At 36.2% G+C, this 27,836-nt stretch overlaps 4 protein-coding genes across 7 annotated transcripts; 1 reads left to right on the top strand and 3 right to left on the bottom strand.

The window, feature by feature from the left end:
• Positions 1-51: 51 nt before the first annotated feature.
• LOC105769471 (U-box domain-containing protein 4) lies at positions 52-2,778 on the bottom strand. Its single transcript, XM_012590127.2, has 3 exons — positions 1,276-2,778; positions 948-1,047; positions 52-422 (listed from the first exon to the last, which is right to left on the bottom strand). Exons 1-2 carry the CDS (start codon positions 2,599-2,601, stop codon positions 985-987), a joined length of 1,389 nt encoding a protein of 462 aa, XP_012445581.1. The 5' UTR covers positions 2,602-2,778; the 3' UTR covers positions 52-422; positions 948-984.
• Positions 2,779-3,883: 1,105 nt separating this feature from the next.
• On the bottom strand, positions 3,884-8,141 carry LOC105769546 (inositol-phosphate phosphatase). Of its 2 annotated transcripts, XM_012590243.2 has the most exons (13): positions 7,788-8,141; positions 7,595-7,650; positions 7,420-7,470; positions 7,004-7,084; positions 6,771-6,874; positions 6,609-6,693; positions 6,319-6,373; positions 6,178-6,221; positions 5,886-5,954; positions 5,702-5,802; positions 5,566-5,622; positions 5,408-5,441; positions 3,884-4,168 (listed from the first exon to the last, which is right to left on the bottom strand). In XM_012590243.2, the coding sequence occupies exons 1-13, from the start codon at positions 7,798-7,800 to the stop codon at positions 4,115-4,117; spliced, it is 804 nt and encodes a 267-aa protein (XP_012445697.1). In that variant the 5' UTR covers positions 7,801-8,141; the 3' UTR covers positions 3,884-4,114. The 2 variants fall into 2 exon arrangements, with proteins under 2 accessions (XP_012445697.1, XP_012445696.1); XM_012590242.2 differs by lacking the exon at positions 3,884-4,168 and having other exon boundaries at positions 5,079-5,441; positions 7,788-8,118.
• Positions 8,142-8,826: 685 nt separating this feature from the next.
• On the bottom strand, positions 8,827-12,880 carry LOC105769545 (putative MO25-like protein At5g47540). Of its 2 annotated transcripts, none has more exons than XM_012590241.2 (11): positions 12,439-12,876; positions 11,965-12,126; positions 11,770-11,888; positions 11,614-11,688; positions 11,301-11,394; positions 10,966-11,025; positions 10,571-10,639; positions 9,802-9,900; positions 9,377-9,421; positions 9,165-9,267; positions 8,827-9,081 (listed from the first exon to the last, which is right to left on the bottom strand). In XM_012590241.2, the coding sequence occupies exons 1-11, from the start codon at positions 12,556-12,558 to the stop codon at positions 9,023-9,025; spliced, it is 1,005 nt and encodes a 334-aa protein (XP_012445695.1). In that variant the 5' UTR covers positions 12,559-12,876; the 3' UTR covers positions 8,827-9,022. The 2 variants fall into 2 exon arrangements, 1 of the variants encoding a protein (XP_012445695.1); XR_008196098.1 differs by lacking the exon at positions 8,827-9,081 and adding an exon at positions 10,320-10,452 and having other exon boundaries at positions 12,439-12,880.
• A 3,765-nt stretch (positions 12,881-16,645) lies between these two features.
• Positions 16,646-22,358, top strand: LOC105769402 (E3 ubiquitin-protein ligase UPL5). Of its 2 annotated transcripts, none has more exons than XM_012590012.2 (3): positions 16,646-18,657; positions 20,726-21,315; positions 21,905-22,358. In XM_012590012.2, the coding sequence occupies exons 1-3, from the start codon at positions 16,866-16,868 to the stop codon at positions 22,184-22,186; spliced, it is 2,664 nt and encodes an 887-aa protein (XP_012445466.1). In that variant the 5' UTR covers positions 16,646-16,865; the 3' UTR covers positions 22,187-22,358. The 2 variants fall into 2 exon arrangements, with proteins under 2 accessions (XP_012445466.1, XP_012445467.1); XM_012590013.2 differs by having other exon boundaries at positions 16,647-18,657; positions 21,923-22,358.
• The last annotated feature ends 5,478 nt before the right edge of the window (positions 22,359-27,836 follow it).

The following is a 27,836-nucleotide window of genomic DNA, read 5'->3' as shown; positions in this document are numbered from 1 at the left end:
GTCACTTTTTACAGTAGGACACAAAACCAGAACAGATGCCAACACTTATGCTTCTTGATTAATCATTTACTGGAATGCATAGATTAGACCATCAATTACAAGTTCACAATCCTTTGTACAGTAGGACAAAACACGCTCCTGCCAGCTAATACATGATAATAACACAAAAGAACCAAAAAGAAAGTGAATCTCCCATATAGTTGAAACGACTTTACACCAAATTGGAGAAGATCAAGGGTCCTAAGATGTCGCAATATGCATCCACCTAATGCAAAATACAGTCCCTCGACAATACTGCATCAATCCCCTTGGCAGCTTGGAAATGAAAACCATATGCTATACATTCTTCCTTCATTCTGCAGGTCTCGAATGTTGATGCCATGTATAACATGCTATGTACATCTCTATCTGACAACCAAGAACTTGAGGAGAAATGTTTATTAATCACACAAGGTGCTAGAGATGATCAACAAGTACAAGAACAGAAAGTTTATCGTATGCCATCCTTAGGCAACTTTATGCAAAACCTAATACAATCGTCTCCATTACAGAAGGCTTGAGCTACAAGCTGAGATGATAAAAAAAAAAAAAAACTGCTTGGATGCAGATCACATCACATTAACATATTCTCCATAGTCCATATTCACTATGCAGAAAGACAATCAATACCCAGTAGATCTATGCAATAGAATTTTGGGTCACTCAGACAAAACATAAGGAAAATAACCCAAAATCCACAAGTCAAACCTTGAGAACACAAGTCAAAAATAAAAGGGACAAAAAAAACCCCAAAACCTAATCAATACAAGTAAGCTCAAAGTCAGTCTCTTGCAGACTAGCCTCCTTTAAATTGTCTTTTGTACTTGTTCAACTCAACCACACTGTACAAACCATCAGAACACTCCCTATACAAATAAATAAATAAATCAATAACCTGGTCTAAGTACCTCAATTACTAATTAAAGTTCTCATCTCTTCTCTTCTCTAAGGACTGAAACACAAAGGCTCTTGTCTGGATTCTCTTAGGTACCTAAGAAGAGTTTCAGCCTGCAAAATTAACATTCAACAAATACGTTGGTTGTTAAAATGAAGCAAACAAACGCATGGTTAGATTTGATGCAAAACTAAACGTTCTCAGTTCTGATCATCCAAGTGCAATTACTTAATCAATCAAAGCAATTCAATCAACTAAAAACAGCATTGTGATTAGAAAGAATCAATCAATTACATTATCTTCATCCAAACACAAGTAAATCAAACATCAACTAGAATTACCTTATGCTTAGCCTTAGCACTCCCAGTCTGAGAAAGAGCCACAAGAGGAGGGATCCCACCTTCCCTAACAAGCAACCCCCGATTCCTAATGCTATCAGCACACACCTGCAACAGTGTCAACACCGCGAACTCCTTCCCCTTGGTAGACCCATCCTCAATCGCCTCCACCAGTGCCGCAATCCCACCTTCCTCAACGATAGCTTCCCTTCCTTCCTCAATTCCTGCCAAGCTACTGAGGACAACCATCGCCTTCTCTTCCATTCCGGTCCCTTGCTCGCCTACCATCCCCACCAAGGGCCTAACTGCACCCGCACTAACCGCCCTTTCTTTGTTCTGCCTGGCCGAACACAGCTTATAAAGGGTTGTTAGTGCATCTTTCTTGCCTCTGTTGGATCCGTTAATAAGAAGGGATACCAGAGGTGGTATCGCCCCGCATGCTCCAATTGAAGCCTTGTTTTCCTCGATCAAAGCTAAGCTCAGAAGTGCACAGGCCGCGTTTTGCTTGGAGGTTTCGGTTCCCGTCTTGAGAACATACACTAATGATTTTATAGCTCCAGCATTTATAATTCGGTCTTTGTTCGCTTCGAAAAGAGACAAATTTAGCAACGCGGTCACTGCGTGCTCTTGAGTCCATGGATCGGTGTTCCGAAGGAGCGAAGTGAGAGCAGGGATCGCACCGGATTCTCCGATTAACTCACGGTTATCCACGCGGTTCTTCGCTAGCAGTCTCAGCTTAGCCGCAGCCGATCGCTTCACGGCAATGGACGGTGATTGGAGGCCGTCGATGCAGATCTTGACCGTCGGTTGAAGATCCTCCGGTGAAATACTCTCGATAATTTCCGTCGAGAAATTCTCTCTCTGCAGAAAGCCTTGGCACGGCTCCGGTTCACACACAGCTCCATTGCCGCTCTCATTTACCAAGGCGTTTTCGAGCGAGGGCAAGGTAGCCAACCGCTGCAACTCACCGGAGATGTCGCTGCTACAAGCCGAGAAATCGCTGAAGGCTTGAGAAATGTCTAAAAAGCCCTCGGTTTCTGAGTCGGACTTAACAGATTTGGCGTTGCTCTTGGAAGCCAGTTGACCGAGACGCATGTCGATGACGGATTCGGTGAGGTTTTCGGAGACACATCCGGACCTTTGGGGGACGGAGCTAGTAAAGGAGCAGCTGCTGTCGTCGTTTTGGTAGAAATTGGAGCGTATCGTACGCATGGAACGACCAGTTGTGTGTCGGTCGTTTTTAGCCGTCGAAGTCGAAGCCGAACCTTGAGTGCAAATGTTTCGACCCAACGGAGACCTGCTTGAACTGGAATCTCCAACAGAAACCATTTCTCTTTTTCAGAGACAATAAAATGAGAGTTGAAGAAGCAACAGCAAGAGTTAATGCAAATTCGAACAGTGGTTTGGTGGTTAAGAGAAATTCATTTCAAAGTTAGCTAAGAGGGTTGGAGGGTCGATTTATGTATTTATTGGGCAGAGGGTGAAAGGCACTGCTGTGGATTTGGTTTCTTTGCCTATCTATCTGCTCCCGCTTGGTTTGTGTAAAAGTTAAATAAAGTGAAACGGTCGTCCCAAATAAAGTAACACGTGCTCCTTTCCTGTGGGCCCAAAACTTTCTTAAAAGCATAAACCCTAGTTTAATTCTAGTTTTAGTCCCTATTGCTCTTGAAATTTTATATAGCAAAGGGATTAAACCATAATTAAAGCAAAATAATAGGAAAGGTGGGTGGGTGGTGAGATCTGGTCAGCTCAGGTGTGACGGTGGTCACAGCCGTGAGGCATGAGCCATGCCCACGTGTTTCGAATCAAACTCCAATGCCCATTTTTTCTCAACTATGGCCGCCTGCCAATTTATTAGTTGAACCCAAATATGCCAAAATGGGACTTGGTAAAAAACTATTTTAACTGCTAACCATGTGGCGGCAGGTACAGCTCTGAGTTTCCCTCTCTTTTTTTTCTTTTTTTTTACTCCTGAGAAAATTATGTCAAATGCCCTTTTTAAGCATTAATCAACTTATCATCCATTAACAACAAATTTTGACTTATTCTTCTAATAAATTCAACCTTATCCAAATTTTGCTTTACTTAAAAGTCATAAACAGAGCTTCAAATTTCACTCAAGACGGAACACTACTCTTAACTTTTCATTTTCTTATGGTAAAGACAATGTAAATTTATTTAGTTATGTTTAAGTCCTTAAAATTGTAATATATATCATATAAATCAAGCCTATTCTCTCTATAGAAACACAAAGTTTAGGATGAGGTGCATATATTGATATTAGAGCTGCCAAAGCTTGAAAAAGCGCACTTTATATGTATATAATAGACTCATTTCTTTTATTTAAAACATATATCATATCTTAATGCATATATATTATATATTGGTAGATATTGTACTAGCTAGTACTATTTATATTTATATTATGTGCAATATTGTGCAGCCAATTATACGACATGCTGAGTTGTTTAGCACCCTAACCACTCTTATTAGCATATTTTATGTATAATATATATATGTATGTATATTGTACATAGGATTGTTAGGAAAGAATTTAATTTTGAATCCGAATTTTAAAATGATTAAACTGTCAAATAAATATAGAGAATACTTAGTTTAAAAAATAAATATATTGAGAGATTAATTAATCAGTCGTTTACAAGCGTTTGGAGACTATAATAGCAATAGTAGTAGACTAGTAGTAGTAGTAGTAGTAAAGAAGCAAAGTTGATGATATTGGTTGAACTAAAACTTATGTGAAGGTGTGATGCATGATTACGCGTATTTGACTAAAAAAGTTGAATGGAGCAGTTCTTCTAGGGAAAGCAAGATGAGCGCAGCTTCAGCATCTCTTTGGAGCATCCATATCATCAGCAATGGAGACTTGAATGCGGGGCTACAATATTTTAACATCAAATATCAGTCGAAAAATACAATATTTTAAAAGACGGACAATAATTAATGCAACCAGCAAGTCATTACGAAATACATATCGAGAGGTTATGAGTCAAAGTCAATTAGCTATTTTGGGTTTAGGGTTAAAAGGGATACGGATAAGAGTATATAATCATAAATCATAGAGAGTTACAAAGGAAGAGATTGTCAAAATAAATCAACAGATAAAATCTGCAGGCTAGTAGATGATTGAGCCCACGGATAATTTTATCTAAAAAACAAACTTCAAATAGATATGGTCGGTTTTGGAAACTAAACCCACCTGCAATTGCTTAATGGTAGGTATATCATTGCAAAACAGCTTGTTTATTGATTGGTGTGGGAGGAAACTTCTTTAGAAAAAAGGGGGGGGGGGGGGATGGGGGGTAAGCAAATTGCATGGCAGGACAGGACGACTAATAAATGACATATTAATTGATATATCCTGACTTCTCACTGATTCTGATGGATTTTGCCTTTGAATTTGAAAATAGCAATTGTCCAACTCAAGCCCGACAAGGACAAAATTATGAGAATAAATAAGGTGATGGTACTAATAATAAATTATATGAGGGGTAGTAGACCATGACCTTTGAGAAAGGGCCACATCTAAACTATGGACATCCATCCAGACTTTGATTTGCTAATGGCCTAATGTGCGGTGAAAAAAACATTTTCACACTCTTGTCTATTATCATTTAATAAGATAAATACCAGCTAATAAAAAATAATAATTTCGTTTTAATATATATTTATTTGGGTATTCTTCTGAAATCTTAATCCTTATTGAACTGGCAGTGAGGGACCAACAATTCTGGAGGATGCCCACCAGGCCCACCTGGTCTACATCAAGCTGAAGGTGGTCTAAAGGGTTTTTCATTAAATTGGGCTGGTAGATTCCCCAAAATGTTTTTCTTTTTCTTCATTGTATCTGCCAACCTTGTGAGATTTAATATCAACTGGATTCTACAAAATAATCTGTCTGCCACCGGTCAGGGAGGACCATGCCTATTCCAAGAATCATTAATGTTTCTAAACCCACATTTATCCCTGAAAGGAATCTTTGACCAATTACAACAATAACAAAAATAAGCTAAGATATATCATATCAAGTAGAGGCAATTTCAGGACTATGAGGAGATTATCAATGCTGCAAAGCCTCAAGGAATGCATCTTTCAAGAACGGATTCGAAGCGGCGACCTGTGGAACTGTGATGTCGAAATCTTTGCCAAACCTGATGGACACAACAACACAACCATCATTAGATGAAACAAACCTTTAAAGGCTTCAACTTATAGTGCAAACATTAGATTCGGAAGAAAATTGAAAGTGCATCGTCAACCATGTTAGCTACTTACGGCTCATACACGAGGCCCCCAGCTTCTTTAACCATTAAAACGCCAGCTGCGACATCCCTGATCATAGAGGCACACTGTGTCAATCGTGTAGTGAATATTGTAACTCCGTAAAATATCGAAATGATCAAAAGCATACCATGGACCACCGTATCCAAGTTCATAAAACAGGTCAAGCCTTCCGCATGCAATTCCACAAAGATTCAATGCACATGAACCGCTCATCCGGACTGATCTCACCTGTTAATCAGAGGAAGTAATTATGGATTTCAACACATGGTAACAAAAAAAAAAAAAGAATCTGGGCTCAGCTTTGGTTTTACCTTGAAAAGTAAGTTATTGATTCTATTTGTAGTAGCATCCACAGTTGGTGTGTCTCGTTTTGTTCCAGGCTGCTCAATTGAACAAAATTGGATCAAACTTTTACATGCTTGCCAAGAAGGACAACTTTATTGTGTCAGTTAGCCTAACACTATTCAATAACAATCTCCTAGTAATAATGAGATAATACTGTAAAATGGGATTGGAATTTTGAGGCAGAAATTTCATGTTCAGTTTCAACCAACAAAGAAAAAGGACTAAGCTCGGGATTTTGACACAGAAGAATGTTCACACCTCTGTTGCAAGGAGAGACTTCACAAGTTCTGTTTGAGATGACACTGCAAATTTTCAGGAAACAAAGGCTTCAGCTTTTAGACATTCACTTGAAAATTGAAATGACATTTGAGACCCATACATCAAGATCACCGGATTCACCTCTAATAGGAGATCCATTGAGAAAAGCACCTTTCCCAAGTATACCGGTAAAGAGCTGCATATCATGAAGCCAGAAATGTTTATTTAGCACTTAACAGAAGATACAAGACTTTGCTTGGCACGAAGGAAGGTAAATTTGTTAATAAAATGGTTAAGATTCATAACCACATTCCTACTTTGTAGCTTAACCATTAGATTAACAAATTTTCCATCCTCACTTCTTTCCATCCTTCGTTCCAAACAAGGCCTTATTCCAGCAAACTTCAATGACGTGAAGAGAAAAATCTAACCTCATCCATTAATGGATTGTAAACAACACCAACTGTAGGAACCTTTCCAAGGGTAAGACCAATGGAGACACAGACAAAGGGAAACCTGCAGGGTTGAAACAATAGAAACATGAAAATGACTTTATAAATGAAACAAGACACGATTCAAGGAAAAGCTATTACCCGTGGACAAAATTAGTTGTTCCATCAAGAGGATCAACTATCCAGGTAGGCTCATCCGTAAGCTCTGATGTACCGTAAGCCGCGGTAGTTTCTTCCCCAATAAACTACAACAAATATCAACTATGGAAAATCAGAAAAGATGATTACTGAGAAAAACCAGATTATCTCTTAAGCTCAAATTTACTTTTAATCTTGATAGATAAATGGTAAGAGAATTGTGAAAAAGCGCAAACCTTGTGAGAAGGGTAATGCAGCTTAAGATGGTTAAACACAAGATCTTCACATGCCTTATCGGTCTCAGTGACCAAATCGACCTGAATTTAGGTAAAAAGAGAACTTTTAAGTAGTCATTTCCAATTCTACATAGGAAAGTAGCGGTGTCTACTTTTGGCAAGACTTAAAAGATTTGAATAGTTAACAGAGGAACCAATTTGAAATGTACTTAAAAACAACCTATAGGAAGATTAGTTAATAAAACTCTGGTACCAACCAATGAATGGTTGAACCTCACTAATCCTTTAGCATTAATCATTATAATGCATTTTTCATCGAACATGGATTTCATGGCAACTAACCAGAAATGGGGGAACATAAAATGAAAACAAAAATATGGTTTAATCAAAGTTTTGAGATGGAAATATATTAAGACCTGGCCTTTATGCTCCACATGCTTGGTCTGATAAAACCCTTTACGGATTATCTACAAAATCATTAAAGACCAAGAAAAAGGTAAGAGACTTAGATTGAACAGATCAATGAAGTAAAATAGCAATACAAGAAAATAAGAAAGTAAAAAAGAAAAAGAAATGGAATTTTGAATGAACCTCGCCGGCTTTCTTTGCTGCATCGACTGCAGTGGCCAAGAACTCTTCAACAGAAACTGCAATTCAAATAATTTTCGCAAAAAAAAGGAAAAACAAGTAACTGAAACAAGAAACCAGAATCCGACAGAAAAAGTGAATCAGGGAAACCAAAGGAAATCAAAAGCATAATAATGCTTAATAATGGGGGTCCTACCATTGTCAGCCATGCTTAATCGTTTGGCAAGAGAACGTGTTAGGAAAATTGATGGATGATTTTATTGGGAGCTTTTCACGTAGCAAGCGGCAAGCAAAAAGAGACCATGAGTTTTAAGTTTATATAACACAATAATTTTACTGGAGAAACAAAATGCCCTTGTATTCTCTTCTTCTCTAAAATTTTCTTTCCTTTCGCTTTAGGACTTAAGTTTATTATGCCATCCATGTTTTAAATAAAAATCCCACCCGCTAAACTTTCCTTCCTAGCGTGGGGATATACACAGCAATTTGCATTTTGCAGGTGAGATACAACAATGATGTTCGGTGGTGAGGTTTGTTTGTTGTTTTTTTTTTTTTCATTATTATATATGATTTTAGGCCAAACTAATTCACACTTTAATTATGGCATATATTAATTCAGTTACCAGTTAGGGATATTATCACTCAGGAAAATGGATCCTATTATAATTGTTTGTTAGGACTAAAAAGATTAATTCAGATTAGATATGATAGATAGTGCTCTTATGTTAGACGGGATGGGTGGTAAAGAAAAAGCAGAACGAGGGATTCTTCTCACTTTGCTTTGAAGAATTTACCTAAAATATGCATTTATTGTTAACACCAGCGAAAGCAAGTGGAGAGGCAACTTCGAATAATGGAGGTTATTCTAGTCCAGACCAGTCGTGTCCTTGTCATAAGAATATCCATGGAATATGCCAATGTGCTGCCAAAAGCTCCTCGCTTGAATTCGATGGTGATTCCAAAAGTTTCACATCTCGTGATCACATGACTTTGTGAATTTGCGAGGCCCAAATCCATGAAAATATTAATCTGCTCCACCCACCTCCAGAAATACTAGTAGTAAATAGCTTAGAGCACAGGCTAATCAACCGGAAATGGTCCTCCCTGCGAAGCTTCCCACAACCTCTTTCTTCTCACTGCCTGCCTTATTCTCCCAACCCAAGAAACCAGCCCATTCGTCTTTTTGCATCCGCAAACACAACGCTTATGTAGCTATCCATGCAAACCAGTGCTAATTACAGATAATGATAAACTAAGATTAAGAATAAGAGCCTCTTTTACATATATATATAATATATAATATAATATTGCACATACGTCCTACAAAAAATCACTATGTGAATCACAGTCAGCTTGTTTTAATAACATTAAAACCAAAAATAGAAAGAATACAGTACACTAGAGATCACTATGCCCAGGCCAGTCTTAAAGCTAAAGGGCAGCTATTTCTTTCACAACTTGAGCCTTATCCGCCTCAAACTGTTCATCAGCTGCAAGTCAACCAATAAGAAACGATAAATAAAGTGGCAACCATAAAATTTACAAGCAAAAAGGTTTTGTTACCATTTTGTACCTTTATCAGTCTTGAAATCAGCAAACAAACGTAAAAGCTTGCTTTTATTTGCAACCAGTATGCTAACGATATCTGGAGGCTTATTTTGATTCGCAGCAAACAACTGTAGAAACATACCCACACATATAAATAACCAAGGGAAATGGTGAGCCATTGAATGTTTCAAACTACTATCTAAGAGATCCAAGTGGAAAAGAAATTTAACACCACACCTTGAAAACATGAAAAGCTTCTAATTGGATGCTCTTGCTTGATTCCTGCGGAAAAGGAATTCACTGTTTAGTGTTTGAATTTTGTTCCATATAATAACATCAAACTTAAAGACTAGTTTTTTTTTTATTATTATATTTATTCCATATAATAACATCAGACTTAAAGACATTACAACTGCGTTTTAATACTTGAAGTCTTGAACAAGGAAAATCTCAGTGGTTACAGCTACTGTGCTGATAATAGCAATAAGCCAGTATAACACTTATGCCTATCATTGTGACAATAGTCAATGACAACTTAACCCTCATGTCAAATGTGTACAACAGCCAAGTTGAATATACTATATTGTTAGAATAAAATAAACCAAGAAAATAACATCTGGATAATCAAACATGAAATCAAGAAATCCGGGTAAGTATCATACCCTTAGAAGATTCATAAGAATCCTTAAATTATCCCTTGAGCTCACGTATCTAGTCATGACAGCTGAATTTGAGCGGTCCAACAAAATATCCCCCAACAACTGTAACATAAGACGAGAACAGAGTAAACAATAAGCAAGATATAAAGGTCTCCTAAGCAACAAATTATAAAACAGGAATTAACACTGCCACATCAGATTTCGAAATCTTTAGAGATACACTGGCCATCATTCTACTATGATTACACTGGCCATCATTCTACTATGATTTTGACAACTTAACGAAGGAACTTCAATTGGATTGAGTTGTGATCAAATCTTAAGCAGCACTTCTAGTAATCATTATCTTAACAAACTATTGATGTTTCAGATTCTAGAAGGATAACACATTTTTTGTACTCCTCATACTTCTCAAAAACTCCTTTTTTTTCTTTTGCTAAGTCAGAATATCATTAATAAATCCGCCTAAGAACATATGGTTTAAAACAGTACAAAATAGATAAAACGAACTGAACATAAACCTTGGCATCCTACAGAATACAGAAACATCCTAACACCATGCAATGAAATCTTGAGCTCTGTAGACCCCATATTCGCCAGTTTATCTGTCAGGTCGTTGGCATCTCTTGAGACCTTAGACCATCTATATAACCTCTTTAATCATCTCAAGGAAACAATCAATTTCAGAGAATAAAGCATGTTTAAAAGCACATTTGTTTTGATTGAAAAAAAACCACTAGAACGCTCACTGTTTCTTTCTGAAGTGTCATACCTTAATAGCTTGTCTTCTCGTAATGTAGTTGGTAGATTCCAGCAACTTTGAGTTATATTCTGCAAAAAACTGAAACCAAAAGCAAGGTGTTTATTGAACTGTAATCAATGAAAACTTTCAACATAAAAAGGGGCATGAAGAAGAAATTCAGGGACTACTGATATAGCTATTGTAGTGTCACTACAATTTTCAATCATGTGTAAAAATATCTAATCATATATGAAACAGCAAATACAATTATTCTAATTGGAAAAAATATGGGCTGACAGTATCGGAGAGAGAAAAAATGATACTGATAGTTTTGAGGAAAACTAATTATTCAAGTACCATGACAAGTATTCAACATAAAAACTTCAGAACTTATAGGATTACAAGAATGAAGGAGTAACACTCACCCAGTCATAGTTCTTGGAAAGAAATTCAGCTACAGTGGATTTATGCCTTGTCAGAAGCTCCTGTAAGAAAATGAGATATTACATGAGAATAGCAGTAGCCACATAACTCAAAACCCTCAATGAAAGAAGCAGAGAATGACTCAACATAAAACAACCTATATTTTAGGGGAAAATGTTAAAATTGAAAAGCAAATCAAGTTCCTACTTTAAAAGTTACAGCAAACTAGTTGTTCTGAAACTAGATTCCAAGGACGAATGCAGATTGGAAGTGAAACAATCAGACTGACAAAAAAAAAGGTGATCATCTTAACATAGTTTAATCAGCAGTACTCAACCTTAAAAGTTGCAGCAGCATCAGCAGCAATGTCAAAATTTGGAAGTTGTATATAGTCATAAAACTTCTTCATGTGCTCTGATTCCAAAACATGCCTGTAGATCAAATGAAACATCACACATACAGACAATAATAAATCAAATGAAAAGTTTTGTTATAAAAAGGAAATAATTCATAGGTAAATAATAGGCCAGATTGCCTCTGAAGTGCAACACCAAAAGGAATGGCTTGGGTTGTCCAATTATATCAACTAAAAGGATGAGAACCAAATCCAAATCATGAAAAAATGAATTAACTTTGTTGGCTATGCTCACCTTGCAACAGTCTGATGCCGTATGCATTCTCTCAACATTGCACCATAATGTAAAGCCATGTCTGTGTTCTCATAACTGAATAACAACATCTAAGAATCAGAAGATGGTGAAAATAGTAATCATAACTTCTGCAAACCAATGTTGAGTGCCACTTACCCTGCTATTAAAATATCCATTAGATCTAAGTTCGCCTCCAAGTAATCAGAAGCAATCAACCGCGAATGCACTTGCTGCCTTTGCAAATTTGCAACAACTTGAGTTGCATCTTTCCTCGCCTTTAAAGGAAGAGATACCTTGTCAATCTATCATAGAAGTAACAATTAGGATAAACTAACAGTTAATTGGTGTTACCTCTAAATTCAATTTAGGAAGACAAGTGATCAAAAGCCGCAGTGTGTTCTCTCTAAAGAACTCCTGAGTTAGTTGTGCACAAGCTTCAGAAACTGGCTCAGATTCACTATTTCCATAAAGAATAGACTTCAATTCCCTTATGTTTTTACATAATTCTGCCATCTGAATAAAAAATACGATCAAACGTAAGGATTAGACGCTGAAGCTATGCTACTTTCAGTTAATCAAACAACTGCTCAAGCTGTAAATATCCACACCAAACATCAACCACATAAAAGAAATTAATAAACATTTGATTCCGCAGTAACTAAAATCCCTAGCTCCCGTCAATTGAATTCTCATCGGGGCCAAAACTCGAAAATATTTAGATTCCAAAAATAACCGGGGGGGGGGGGGGAAGCTCCAGATCAACAAAGAAAAAAAAATCGAAATAATTAATGTGCTAAAAAAATAAAGGAGTTCGATGAAAAGAACCTTCTCTTCGCGCTTGGATTCACGACTATCGGGGGAGCGATCAGCATAGATGAGGAGATCACGCGTTTGCCGGACCATGTCAACGGGAGTTCGCGGCTTTGATTTGAAGAGGCCTTTCATGTTGGTAGGCGATGACTTGTCGCAGACGTTGGCGGCAGTGGAGGTGTGAAATAGCGCAACCGGTTGCGGAAGCCTCCGCGCAACGGCTCTGCTCGTCGCACCGCCTGGCTTCGATATACAAATTCCTATTCTTTCGGGAAATAAAATAAAATCCAGTCTCAGGTTCTCACTTCTCCGTTATTGTGTTGGACTGTTTTTTACAATGATGATAGATGAATACGGGTGGGGTTTGGCTTTTGTTCCCAAGACATCCCGGCTTATTATCATTACTTGCTATTTAGACATGAATCACTCACTCTAACAGTTGGTTGGTTACTAATTGCCGTTCTTTTTACTCATGGGTTGAGCTCAGCTGAGCTGAGCTGAGTGTTTAGTTCTCTTCGATTGCGGACCCACATAGGATTATACAACATCACAGATTCAGTAGAACCAATCTTATATCAACACGTACACAAAACCCAAGTTGAATAATGGTGGGGGCTATTTGGATGTGGATTTTCTGACTGACAGGTTTATTCAGTTTCTATTAAAAAAATATCAAAGAAACAGTTGACCTCGTATTTTTCTAAGAAAATTAGTATTTTGATATTTTTACTACTATAAATCATTACGAGGTAAATGGATAAATAATGCTACTAATTTTTTAAGATAATACCAATAATTATATTAGATTCCAAAACTTGTGAACTAGACAGATTTGCTTAAAGCCCACATAATATTTTTTTTGTTTTTTCATAATACTTAACTCTAAGGTTTATAATCACAATGATATATATTTTAATCGCTCTAACATATACTTTTATTTTACTTCGATTTTATTTATAAATTTTTTAAAAAGAATCTACATTAGAATCATCCATCTAGAACTTGTGGGGAAATTAATTTAATTTGAAAATCGAAATTAACATATGTTATAGATTTTGATAATCATTATAATTAATGAATCTTTTTATTTTAGTGAGGTTGAATTAGACCTGTCCATGGGCCAGGCGGCCCGGCCCGACGGCCCGTCCGAAATATGGGAGGGTTCGGGTAAAAATATAGGCCCGAAATATGGGCTTAGGCAAAAAAACGAGGCCCGTTTAAAAAATGGGCCTGGCTCGGGCTCAACTTTTTTGGCCCGGCCCGGCCCGAATATAATAAATATATATTTTTTATTTTTATTTTTAAATTTTAAAATACTTTAAAAATATTTTTATTTTTTATTTTTAAAATATTTTTTTGTGTTTATTAAAAACCGGGCCGGGCCGGGCTCAGGCTTATTATTTTTTCCCGGACCGGGCATGGGTAAAATTTCAGGCCCATATTTCGGGCCGGGCCCGGGCCTAATAGTCAGGCCGAATTTTTTTCCGGGCTCGGCCCGGCCCGACCCATGGACAGGTCTAGGTTGAATACTCTAATTAATTGTTTTAATTCTTATGAGAGTTTAGATTTAGAATAATTCATTAATTCGGATGACTATTAAAATCATTTTTAATTTTAAAATTGCATTTTAAAAAAGAGTAAAATACAAAAATAGTTACTTTTGTTTGTCTCAGATTACATTCTAGTCACTTATGTTTAAATATTACATTTTAGTCACTTATGTCATCGTTTTGTTACGAAGTAGTCACTTTACCGTTAAGTTCCGTTACCTCCCTAATAGTGGTCCTACGTGGCAGTCCAAATGAGTTTTAAATGTCAATTTGGATGTCCTACGTGGCAACCAAAATTAAATTTATTTAATTAAAAATCTATTTTCATCCCAACAACTAGACATCCAAGTTGACATTTAAAACTCACTTAGATTGCCACGTAAGACTGTAACGAAGTTTAACGGTAGAGTGACCACTTCGCAACAAAACGTTAACGTAAATGGCTAAAACGTAACATATCAAACATAAGTGACTAAAATATAATCTGAGTCAAAGAAAAGTAAATATTTTTGTAGTTAACTCTTTAAAAAATAATATTGTCGTTGTCGGAGGTTGCACTGAGGTAAGTGTGCTCGGTTATTTTCCAATTTCTTCGTAGTCACGGTCACATGCAATGCAATGAACCAAAAAAAGAAAAAGAAAAATGCAAAACCTTGCTTATTTTCCACCTTCTTCGTGTTCACATGCAAAGCCAAGAAGGAAAACCTCCGTTTCCACCTTCACAATTCACATGCATTCACGTTTTACTTTAAATTTTTCGAGTAAATTACGAAATCAAAGTTTAAATATGTATATAGAAGCGACCTTACATGGAATTGAAGCCGAAATTCAAACCCTTTGATTGCAGACTGCACCATTATTTGAATTATCCGTTTAAAAAATGGAGATTTGGATAAAAATATAAGTTAAAAAATTGAATTTTAATAAAAAATAAAGTTTGTTTTCTAAACGAGTTGGGTTTTGGATAGGCTTTTTTGGCCCAGGTCCAATCCGAATCAATTTAAACATTTTTATTGTTATTGTTTTGTTACCATTTTGTTATTATATTATTATTTTGTTGTTATTGTTTGGATATTGTATAACTCTTGTTTTATTATTAATTAAGTATAAAAATATTTTTTAATTTATTGAAAAGTATTTATTTTAATATTTTTAATGTACTTGATGTATTATATTTTTAAAATTTATTTTATATAAAAATATCTATAAAGTTAATAAGGGCGGGCTGAGTCGGGCTCGGGTTTAGTATTTTTAAGCTGAGTTGGATTTAGACAAAATTTTAAACCCATTTTTCGGGTCGAGTCGATCTTAAACCTAGAAAATTGACCTAAAATTTTACATCGGCTAGACCTGAATCTGAATCAACCATGATCAAGTCTATTGCACATTAATCCAACAATAAATAGATCTAGTAGGTCACTATATTATAGCGATTAAATTAAATTAATATTTTTACTATTAAATAGATTAATTTAGTTTTTACTATTATAAAAAGAATAAATTACATTAAAGTTACATTATTATTAGCAATTTTTGACATAATGATTTTTTGCACTCTAACATTACAAAAAGTCATATTAACCCTCCATTTAGTTTTTCGTCTCTTTTATCCCTTAAACTTGCATTAGTGTATATTAACTTGTGATATCAACACGTTTAAGACTTAATATAAGTATAGATTTATAAAAAAATACAAAAGATAAAAACACCCTCATGATAATATATCTCTCGGTTTATATATATAATATATTTTAGTAATTTTTCAATGTAACTAGTGTATGTTAACTCGTGATACCAACATAGTTTAGGACTTAATATTAATATAAAATTTAAATAAAAATATAAAAGAAAAACACCCTCATAATAATATATATTATTTTATGTATAGAAATATTTTAATAATTTTTTAATTAAATTAATGTCTATTAATTCATGATATTAACATAGTCAAAACTTAATATAAGTATAAATATATACTGATGGACAGAAAATAGGTAAATACGAAAATTAAATAAAAAAATAGCATAAGATTTAGGCTGATTTACCAATAAAAGCTTAATTTTTTATAAATTTACCGAAATGGGCCCGATATTTTATTATTTACCGGAATGGGCCATTTTTCGGCAAATCGCGTCCACGTCAGCTCGATGTTAGGGGACGTGCCAGGGAATCGCGGCCACGTCAACAAAGCGCGCTGACGTAGCTATGATTTCCTAACTTGTAGGTTTTTGGATTTTTGAGTTTAGGGTTTTTGGATTTTTAGGGTTTTGGAGAAAAAAATAAACAGATAAGTCGCACCCATATGTACGCGCTTCTTTATGGAAACATCTGCCATTGAATCTACAAATGTTGAGCATGCATTCACTGAAGTATTAACTCAAATACATCATGTGACCAGTCAAAAAGTACTCGAATGAGGGAATGATCAAACAACATTGCCCAAGAGACAAACCATCAATGTCGGCTCTGGGGATGATGTTTCAGCTGTGAAGAAAGACGGCTGCTGTTCTGCATAATTGTTAGATGATTCCGAGTGTCCAAAGTTCATCCAGTGTTGGTGTCTCTTCTAGTAATCATTTGCCCAGGTTCATTTTGATAATTTAAAAAAAAATGCTTTTTTTGGTAAATTGTCCTAAGATTTATTAGTTGATAGTGTTTGTTGCGCTGCTTAGGTGACGACACCACAGGCCTCGCGCGAGTGTGTAAAACTTGGATCCTTTGCCTACAAGTTATTTCCTTATATTTTGTATTTTCTATAGGGTTTTCCATCTCTATTCCTTTGAGGGGTTTTCCAATTTCAAGCTTTTGTTTGTTCTTTTTTGATGTTTGTGTCGGCTTCTTGATTATCTGCTTCCCCCCAACCATAGCAGGCTGGGGGCTCTCTACCCTCCAATGTCTCTCTTCCCATCCCCCGCCGTTGATCAATTCTCCAACGGCTACGACCATCGCCTTTCCTCCAAGCGCAAGTTCGACGATTATGCCCTTGCTTTCGACGGCGACCAAGACTTCGAGGCTCCCTTAGTCCCTGTTAGAATGCGAAAAGACGACCACCATCACCCGATCGCAGCCGTGTCCAAAGCCCCACCTTTCGCCTTCCCTCCTTCCCACATCGATTGCCGCCCTTCCTCTTCTGATGCTTCGTCGTCTTCCGCCTCTTGTTCCTCCACACGCCTCCAATTCTTTGTCCGGATGTTCTCGGGGGGCAAGACCATGGTAGTCACGGCTAATTCGGAGGACACCGTGAAATCCCTACACGAACGGATTCATGTGATGACAGGAATTCCAGTATTCGAACAACGGTTAATTTATCATGGGAAGCAGCTACAGTGGGAACAATCCCTAGCAGACTGCCACATCGAAAACGATGCCGGTCTCCAACTCGTCGGCCGTATGCGGTCCACTGACCACCCGCAAACCTGGCAAGTCATGGACGACTTGGTCTCCCTTATTTCCTCCCTTTGCCGAGGAGAAACGGTCCATTCCCCAACCCAAAGCATCAAAGGTTGCTTGGACAAATTCTTCACAATTGCTCACAAGGACAACGGCAAGGTTGCTTCTGCTGACTTGCAGATATTTATGGTATCTTCGGCTCCTGCCGCTTTGGTAATGCTTTATATTTCTCCTATTGACGGTAATAAGCAGTGTGCTAATAGTTCAATAAGAGATTTCTTAACATCATGTAGGATGGACTTACCAAAAGAGCTGCATTCTTATTGTGCACCAATAGCATTAGAGTTTTGCAAGTTACTACGGAAGGTTGTTAATGAGGATAGTTTGTATGCTTGGTGTCGGAGTACACTGAGCGTGTTGCTTGAAAGTGTTAGCAGTTCTATGGGTTTAATGCGGACGAAGGTTAAAGGCTTTACTGTGCAGGAGATTTTCCCCTTTTTTAATGAGTTGGTTAGTCATTTATCTGAGGAGTTGGATTCTAGTTTGTATTCAACCACTAGTGAGGGACCGTCATCGAGTCATTTCCGGGAATTCGTAGCTTTCTTGAACCCTTTGAGGTCTGCCATTATTGAGCAGGTGGAATCCCGAATTCCGATATCAATTGATTACCATCCTCTCTATAGGGATGAGATTAGGAATCTTCATCTCATATTTGATAAATTGTTGCATAAAATGAAAAATTGCCTTATCAGAGTGGAGGAAATCCTTGTGGCAAGAGGAAGCAATGGCGATGAATTTGTTCATTCAGGGTGGTCCCAGTATCTTTCCATTTTGAAGGAACTAAATGGTATCTCAAAACTTTATCAAGGTGCTGAAGAAAAGTTTTGGATGGTTTTGAGGAATATGAAGGCTTCTTTGTGTGCCTTAATAATTAGATTCTCCAGGCGAGATGATGATAATCAATGGCTACTTGAGCACAAGGATGTCACTGATTTTGAATCCAGGAGGCATTTGGTCATGATGATGTTTCCTGAGGTAAAAGATGACTATGAGGAATTGCATGAGATGCTGATTGACAGGTCTCAGTTATTGGCAGAATCATTTGAATACATTGCTCGTGTGGACCCTGAATCACTTCATGCTGGTCTATTCATGGAATTCAAAAATGAAGAAGCCACTGGCCCTGGTGTACTGAGGGAGTGGTTTTTATTGGTATGCCAAGCTATATTCAATCCGGAGAATGCCCTTTTCTTGCCTTGTGCTTATGATCGTAGAAGATTTTTTCCTAATCCTGGTAATCTTCCTCTAAAATTCTGAACTTACTTTCAGTTAGTGAAGACTTTTTACTGCTCTCTTTATCTGTCATTTTCCTGTGTTGGTGTTCTCTTGTTTGGTTGTAAATATGGATTGAGGTAGTAGAAAGGTAAAATTCTTGAGGACTGTCTTCGCATCTTGTACTGGTTAAATTATGTTACATGAACTGCAGGCTCTAGCAAATTAAAAGCAAAAGTACCTACCCATGTCAGTTGTCAATTATCATTCTTCAAAGAAAGAAACAGTGCATCAAAATTTTGTTTAGCAGAATGTGAAAAAAGTGAATACTATTTACAGTGTACTTTGTAGGTATCCTTAATGACATAAAGAGAGATTCTCATGGTCCTAGTAAGTGTTGAGTTCAAAGCATGCCTGAATTGTTGGCCTTTGTTATCTTACCCATTTTTCTTCTTTCTCTTGCTTTTGGCAAGTGAGACCTATGATTTATTTCCAATCTTTATTGTTTCTTCTGCTCGGACCCTAGAGTATAAATTTCAATTGATGAGTCATTGAAGGGTTTTTAGATCTCTAGTTTTCATTGGTTTTGGGCTGCTTTTAGAAACAGTTGTTTCCTTTCCAACCTAAGCATGATATTCTATGTGGACCAAATGAGGCTTTGTATTTCACTTTACTGTTGTAATACTATTTACAGTGTACTTTGTAGGTATCCTTAATGACATAAAGAGAGATTCTCATGGTCCTAGTAAGTGTTGAGTTCAAAGCATGCCTGAATTGTTGGCCTTTGTTATCTTACCCATTTTTCTTCCTTCTCTTGCTTTTGGCAAGTGAGACCTATGATTTATTTCCAATCTTTATTGTTTCTTCTGCTCGGACCCTAGAGTATAAATTTCAATTGATGAGTCATTGAAGGGTTTTTAGATCTCTAGTTTTCATTGGTTTTGGGCTGCTTTTAGAAACAGTTGTTTCCTTTCCAACCTAAGCATGATATTCTATGTGGACCAAATGAGGCTTTGTATTTCACTTTACTGTTGTAATACTATTTACAGTGTACTTTGTAGGTATCCTTAATGACATAAAGAGAGATTCTCATGGTCCTAGTAAGTGTTGAGTTCAAAGCATGCCTGAATTGTTGGCCTATGTTTTCTTACCCATTTTTCTTCCTTCTCTTGCTTTTGGCCAGTGAGACCTATGATTTATTTCCAATCTTTATTGTTTCTTCTGCTCGGACCCTCGAGTATAAATTTCAATTGATGAGTCATTGAAGGGTTTTTAGATCTCTAGTTTTCATTGGTTTTGGGCTGCTTTTAGAAACAGTTGTTCCCTTTCCAACCTAGGCATGATATTCTATGTAGACCAAATGAGGCTTTGTATTTCACTTTACTGTTTTCTTGTTTTGTTCGTCTGCATTGGTCATTCTATATAATTTACTCCAAATATATCGCATGCCTGGTAATACAAGATGTGTCTGGCACATTGGATATGGCTCCTTACATGTTACACCATCTCAACCTGCCCAAAGGCAGTATATGTTATTATATGCTATGAAACAAAGACAATAGCCAATTATTAGCTTGAGTTTTGAGTTGAGAAAGAGGAAAAATAGAAAAGACAATAGCCAATTAGTAGCTTGAGTTTTGAGTTGAGGAACAGGAACAATAGAAAGGGCGGGTGAGGGAAGAGAGAATTCAAAATGAAGTAAACAGAGAAAGTAAGGCTTTGAATCTGGTTGTGAACAAGAATTTTGAGAGAGCTTAACCGAGAGGACTACTTTAATTCTTTTTGAGATTTATGTGGTTGTCGGCCAACCTCACAAGATGAAACATGTTTGCTTCTCCGTTATATTATTTTATTGACATCAAGACCTTGATTCATTTTTTTGAGTGTTGCCATCAAAACCAGATTCTGTTTGTTGCTTGTTTGAGAATAGTCCTGGAACTAGGTTCCTTTTGAAATGTTCTCTATTATTAATTATTTTCTTATATTTTTAAGCAGTCTTTGAAGACCCTATGATACTTCATAAGTTGCATGGATTTCCCTTTACTCTGGCGCAAGTGTATGCTTACTTATGTATTTCCTTCTATATGCAGCATCTAGGATGGATCCTTTGCACCTCGAGTATTTCAGTTTTGCTGGACGCGTGATTGCATTGGCATTGATGCATAAAGTGCAAGTGGGTATTGTCTTTGATCGTGTATTTTTCTTACAACTGGCTGGCATGGATATATCTTTGGAAGATATACGAGAGGCAGATCCATGCTTGTATAGCAGTTGCAAGAAGATTCTGGAGATGGATGCTGAGTTTATTGATTCAGATGCTTTAGGACTGACATTTGTTAGAGAAGTTGAGGAGTTAGGATCCAGGACAGTTGTGGAACTATGCGCTGGTGGGAAAAGCATTGTAGTAAATAGCAGGAATAGACAGGAATATGTTAATCTTCTTATTCGTGATCGCTTTTCAACATCTACTTCTGAACAGGTAGACTATTTTTCCCAAGGTTTCGGCCATATTCTTTCTAACTCAAGGCTCCAGAAGATCTTTTTCCAAAGTTTAGAGCTTGAGGACCTTGATCGGATGTTGTATGGAAGCGAAAGTCCCATTTGTGTTGATGATTGGAAGGCACATACTGAGTACAATGGCTACAAAGAAAGTGATCCTCAAATAACCTGGTTCTGGGAGGTATGGACATATAGGAACGTGTTCTAATCACACATGGTCTTGGTATCTATGTTTTCTTTAAAATCTAATTCTATATTGTTAATTTTCATTCTGCTTGTCACATATATGCAGTTTAGTTTGAAAAATGAGCATATGGAACAAGGGTGAATGATGTTAAATTGATTGTCAATATGCTACAACTAATTAGCAAATTGCAACCATTGTCTTTACCTCTGTCCTGTCTCTTTTTGATAAGCTTAATTGCTGCAAATCACGACCTGGATTTTTTATATTTTATTAGATACTTACAGCTTATAGACAAAAAGTTGAACTGCACTAGAACAGTGATTGAGAGACTACCTCAGAAGCAAGGATATGTCCAGAATGTTCTTGATTTATAGTAACTGACTGTTAATGCCCAAGAAGTAGTATCAGCCTCGAAAAGAGTTCTTGATATAACTAATTGAGGTTAAGGCAGTGATGAAACTGTTTTAAGATGGTTTCTTTATGTTAGTAACATATCAATAGATAAAAGGCTATTCGTAGTACTTGGCTTGATGAACTCCTCTGCTTTTACTATTTTTTCTGCCTAATAATTTACTTTCTAAAGTTGAAAAAAAAATTGCAGATTGTTAGAGAAATGTCAGCAGATCAAAGGAAGCAACTTCTTTTCTTCTGGACCTCAGTGAAGTATCTACCTGTTGAAGGTTTCCGGTGTTTAGCCTCCCGGCTTTATATTTATAAGACGTCGGAGCCATGTGATTATCTTCCTTCCTCTCATACCTGCTTTTACCGGATATGTTTCCCACCATATCCCTCCATGGGTGAAATGCGAAAACGTCTTAATGTTATTACTCAAGAACATATTAGGTGCAGCTTTGGCACCTGGTAAAAACACTTAAGTTATATTTTGCATTTTGGTGGGGGCTAAAAATCGGGTTTTAACTGCACAGATAAATTTGTACAGGATATAGGATAAAATATTATGCTATATAAGAAGACGGTGTAGTTTAATTGTCTTTTTCCCTTCAAGAAATGTAGTTATCTTCTTCTTCTGGACTCAACTATATCAAACTATATCAAACTCTCTTGGAACCCAAACAATATAAATCATACAAAAGCAACTTAATTAATTCCATCAGCATGGTATTTGTGTTGACCCTTGACCCAGATTAATACCATATAGAACCAAAAACACTTTGATCATAATAATAAACAATTAACAGAGGTGCTAGAACTGTGATGCACCCTGTAAGATAAAAGCCTCTTCTTAATAATGGTGGCTCTCTATTCCTGAGCCTTATTAACAACAGGAACCTGTTCGATCTGCTTCGTCAGCCTTTTCCTCTTCTGCTGGTGCTTCCACCGTATCTCTACTGCAACTGTTTCTGGCTTCACCTCTGTAGTCTCTTCTTTGGTATCATCTGGCTTCTATTCCTCGTCAGCATTGGCTTCTTTGGTACCAACTTCAACCGGAGCTTCGCTTTCCTCTGCAACTACAACAGGGGCATCTGTTTTTGCTTCCTCTACTTCCGTGGCCGCTGGCTTCTCAACCTGGGTTACCTCTGGTGTCTCCTTCTCTGGCAATGCTGTTGCAGTTGATTGAACCTGGAAGGAAGGCCCCAAAAATCATTTTAAGATATTAATGTTGTTCTAACTGAACCAAACAAAGTTCATCATCGGGTAATTTCGTTCATTTAGTAGGACCATGGATATTGTTAATTGTTAAACATAGGATGTTGAAATAAAAGAAGACCGATCCATTTGGTTTTGCCAAAGATTCAATATGCAGCTACCTAGGCTCCTACATTACGTACTAAACAACAAAGTTGTTCAATGGTAACGAAAACAAAAGAATATTAATTCTAAACAAAATTTCATTACCTTAACACTGGCCATGGGAATGAATACAAAGGAAAGCACAAGAGCAAGATATTAAAAGAGTGTTTTGAGGGCAGTGAATAAGAGAGGTATTTATAGGATGTAAATGGCTGGCTTTAATAATATAAATTATTCGAGGGTATTAGAGAGAAAGAAAAAAGGATGGATGAACATGGCAAATTGACACACCTCATGTCACTCACACTTTAAAGAATATGAATCATGGTTCGATGTTGTAACTAGTAGTATTGCATGTTATATATTTATTTCGTGATGAACATACCTGCCTTTACTTCAAGCACAAATAGTTTAAATAATTAATTCTTCATGCGTACACAGTAATGAAAAGAAGAGAGAGGAATTAATGTTTAGCTTTTGAGTATAACTAAAAGCAGGGTGTTTCACTTTCACTTTCCAATTCCTTATATAAATTCCATTGACAATTGAGGAATAAAGGAACAATGATAAGATTGATGTATCTGTATACATGGTAATGGACCGAAGCCGATTGCCAAACAAAGAAGGGAAAAAGGAAAAGGCAAGAACGAAGTGAGTGTAGGGCGGTGGCAAACTCTCCATTTTCATTTTTAAGATTTGATAGATAATTCAATTCCTGCCCTTTCGCTTTCAGAAGATGCAATGTTCTGCTAATCATGTGAATGATGATGTATCTCTATGGGTCGGATTTTGCCACGCATCATCACAATCATTCCTTCCTATAAACCCACCTTTTCTACATCTTACTACATCTTACTATTATTTTATCCTACACCTCCATATTAATTTAAAATTTCCGACTTACATTCTCTTAAAATTAAAAATTATATATCATTGTTATTAGTACTTATCATACATTTATACTATACATATGTTGCTTTTGATATATTATATATGTTATAATAGTGTATGCATAATATATATTGATACCTTTGTGTTATAAGCTATGTAGTTTAATTTAATTGAAAAATAATTAAACAATTATGCTTTTTTATATAAAGTCAGTCATATTATATGATGATATTTTTGTCTTTTCATATTTGTTATATACATCACTAGTCACCGACCCGGATCCCTTTCCCGAATCCTACCCGCAACCTGGATAGGTCCCACCAGAAGATTGAGTGCAAAGCGGGCCACGAAGAGAACAACAAGGCGAATTTGAGGATCCTGCTCGCAAAGCGAGCTTGCGAACCTAGCTCACAATGCAAGGCCACCACTTCAGCTCGCATACACCCAGGGAGCTCGCCAAAAGGGCCGTGTGCCCCGTAGGCCACCGCCACAGTCCCAGGAACAGAAAAGACCGCGTGCTCCGTAGACACGTGCCCAGCAAACCTGGAGTTCGTAGAGAATGTCAATACTAGAGGCAGTGGGGTCAAGACAAAATAGTGGGACCCTATCATGAACTATAATAGCACCTATAACAACATGTATAAATACTCAAACATTCCTATCAATAACACATGAGAAAATATTACTCAACAATTGGTACGCTGAGCGTGGACAGACTTCCATTCATCAGATTTTTTTCGAGTTCGATTGAACCCGAGTGAAAATTTCCCCTTTAACTCTATTCGCCAGATGGTTCACCGATAGACTAGAAAACCTCGGCAAAACGGTTTATTAAGGAGCTTCCGGTCATTTGGACTTGAATATTTCTACCAGTCAGGGATTACCATTCCCTCTCAACCAAGAGCCACCTTCACAGTAGTTCTTGGCTCTCTAGGAACAAATGAAACTTATGAGGAAAGAAATGGCCGCTCAGAAGGCTGCGGAATGCTGTGTGAAAGATTTAGGGCTTCGAAGGTTCCCCCTTTTAAGAGGGATTTCTCTTCCCGCTCTTTGATGATTCGGATAATCGAGGAAAATCAACAATCCAAAAGCGAACAGATGGAAATGGTTCAGCTTTTAACGGTCAGATACGCACACTCGGTACCTGCTCGCACACGTGGCAAAGCAATTGTTATGCATCACAGCTCGCAGCGTATTCAGGAATTTGCATTTAAACTTGACATGATGGACCTAAGGGTCGCCATTTTATAACGCCCCTTAGGCCCACTAAGGGGGAGTAGATTGTTATACATCAGTAGTTATTGACCTGTATCCTAAAAGTAGGGGTGAGCATTCGGTCGAATCGAATCGAATCGAATCGAATCTAAAATTTTTGAGTTAATCGAGTTTTCGAATCTCATTTTATCATCCTAACTTTATTTGAAGTTTTCTCGAATCGAGTTGAGTGAGATGGAATTCGAATCGAATCGAATCGAATCGAATATATTTGTTCGAGTTAAATTTTAAAAAATAATTTTGGGTCCTTGTAACCATTGTCACCCATCGTAATAAAATTTGTCCACCTTAATCAAATTTTTTATTAACTTTCATCACTTCATAATTTATTTATTAATTTTTTATATATTGGTTAACTTCTTTGCTTGCTTAGTTGTTTCAATTATCTTGATTCTTGTCACTATGTATTTTAGAATTAAAAATATAGTAAATGTAAAAATATGATTTTTTAATAAAATTTATTTTAAAAATAAAATGTGAAATTGATACCAATATAAAATTTTAACACGAATATTTTATGGCATAATTAATAATTCAATTTTAATATAAATATTCAATATGACTAAACAATTCAATAATATAAATAATATAAAATGTGAAATTTAATTTAATAATATAAATAGTAGATATAAATAAAATTATTACTATTTATGTTTAGTGATTTTTTGGATAATTTTGATTTTTATTTGAGAGTAAAGGGTGAGAAGTAAAAGTTTAGGGAAAAATAAAAGTTTTGGGGAATAAAAGTTTGAGGAAAGTAAATAGGGGAGTAAAATTTTGGAGGAAAATATTAAAAAAATTGGAGGGGGAGGGTTTGGGATAGATGGGAGGTGGGATGGGAAGGAATAAAAGTTTTAGGGAAAAGTGGGAGGAGTAAAATTTTGGGGAAAATAAAAGGTTTTGAGGGTTTTGGGAGTAAAATTTTGAGAAAAAATAAATGGGAGAGTAAAATTTTGGTGGAAAATGGATTTTGGGTAGATTGGGGGGTTGGGAGGGGAGGGGAGTAAAAGTTTTGGGGGGAAAGTGGGAAGGAGTAAAAGTTTTGAGGGAAAAGTAAAAAGGTTTGGGAGTTTGGGGTAAAAATGTAAAATATTATAGTTTGATATTCGAATTATTCAAATTATTCGAGTTATTCGAATTTAAAAACTCAACTCGATTTGAACTCGAAATTCGAATAACTCGATTAACTCGAATAACTCGATTCGTTTAACTCGAAATTCGAATTTTTTTTCGATTTTTTCGAGTCGAATCGAGTTTTGCTCACCCCTACCTAAAAGGGATCCGAGTCTCCGACCCGCATCCTAAAAGGGATCCGGGTCTCCGGCCCGCGACCCGAATAGGTCCCACTAGAAGATTGAGTGCAAAACGGGCTACAAAGAGAACATTAAGACGAGTTCGCGACCCCAGCTCACAAGGCAAAGCCAAGGACCCAGCTCGCAACGCAAGGCCACTGCCTCAACTCACATGCATCCAGGAAGCTCACAGAAAGGGCCGTGCGCCCCGCATGCCACATAGACACGCATCCAACAGGTATGGAACCCGCCCGTAGACATACGTCCAAGAACAGAAAGGATCGCTTGCTCCGTAGACATGTGCCCAACAAACCTGGAGTTTGTAGAGAATGTTAATACTAGGGACTGAGAATGTCAATACTAGAAGCAGCAGGGCCAAGACAAAATAATGAGACCCTATCATGAGTTGTAATAACACCAGCAACATGTATAAATACCCAAAACATTCCTATCAATAACACATGAGAAAATATTAGTCAACAATATTTTTATATAAAATCAATAAACATCCACGAGATTTAAACCTAAAACACTATAGTTTTATACTTTCAAATTTACTATTTCAACTAAAACTTCATTTAATTATTACATAAACTTTTAATAAATATATTCGTATATGATATTTTTCAACACATCGCGTGTGTACGTACCATAATCCATTGATTATTAAATTTTATATTTGAGTTTAATTAAATTATTAACAATTCAGTTGATGTCATAAATAATATAAATAATATAAATCAATAACTCTATTGAAAATTTACTAACTTTTAAATATAATATATGTTAAATATAATTATGTCACATTAAAAATAAATGTATATTATAATATTCATTTAATTATGTAAAGATTAATTATATTTATTTAAAATAATTTAATTAATTAAGTTTCTCAATAATAAAATTTGTTTTAAAATATTTTAGATTTTAAAATTTAAAGATATTTAACTTAATTACTTTAATTTCAGAAAACGATCTTTTATTATTATTTTATATATTTTATATATATTAAATTGTCTTACTCATAATAAAATTTTAAATTTAGCATTGGCAAATTAAAACTTATAGAAGGCAAAAGGTCATAGATTCGGATTTGGATAATGTATTTTCCGCAATGTCTATTCTCATTTTAAAAAAATAACTTTTAAGTATTAATCATATTTGTTCTTTTTAACAAAAAGTTTAAAATCACTCATAGTCCCTCCTGAACCCATAAATAAGAGTATAATATGCTTCAGCACATTTAAACTCATATCCTTCTACATTGCCAACAATGCCTATTCTCATTTGTTTTAAATCTGCAAG

This window comes from Gossypium raimondii, chromosome 5 (assembly GCF_025698545.1).
Source record: "Gossypium raimondii isolate GPD5lz chromosome 5, ASM2569854v1, whole genome shotgun sequence".
Taxonomy (NCBI): domain Eukaryota; kingdom Viridiplantae; phylum Streptophyta; class Magnoliopsida; order Malvales; family Malvaceae; genus Gossypium; species Gossypium raimondii.
This window is presented reverse-complemented; position numbering and strand designations above follow the sequence as displayed.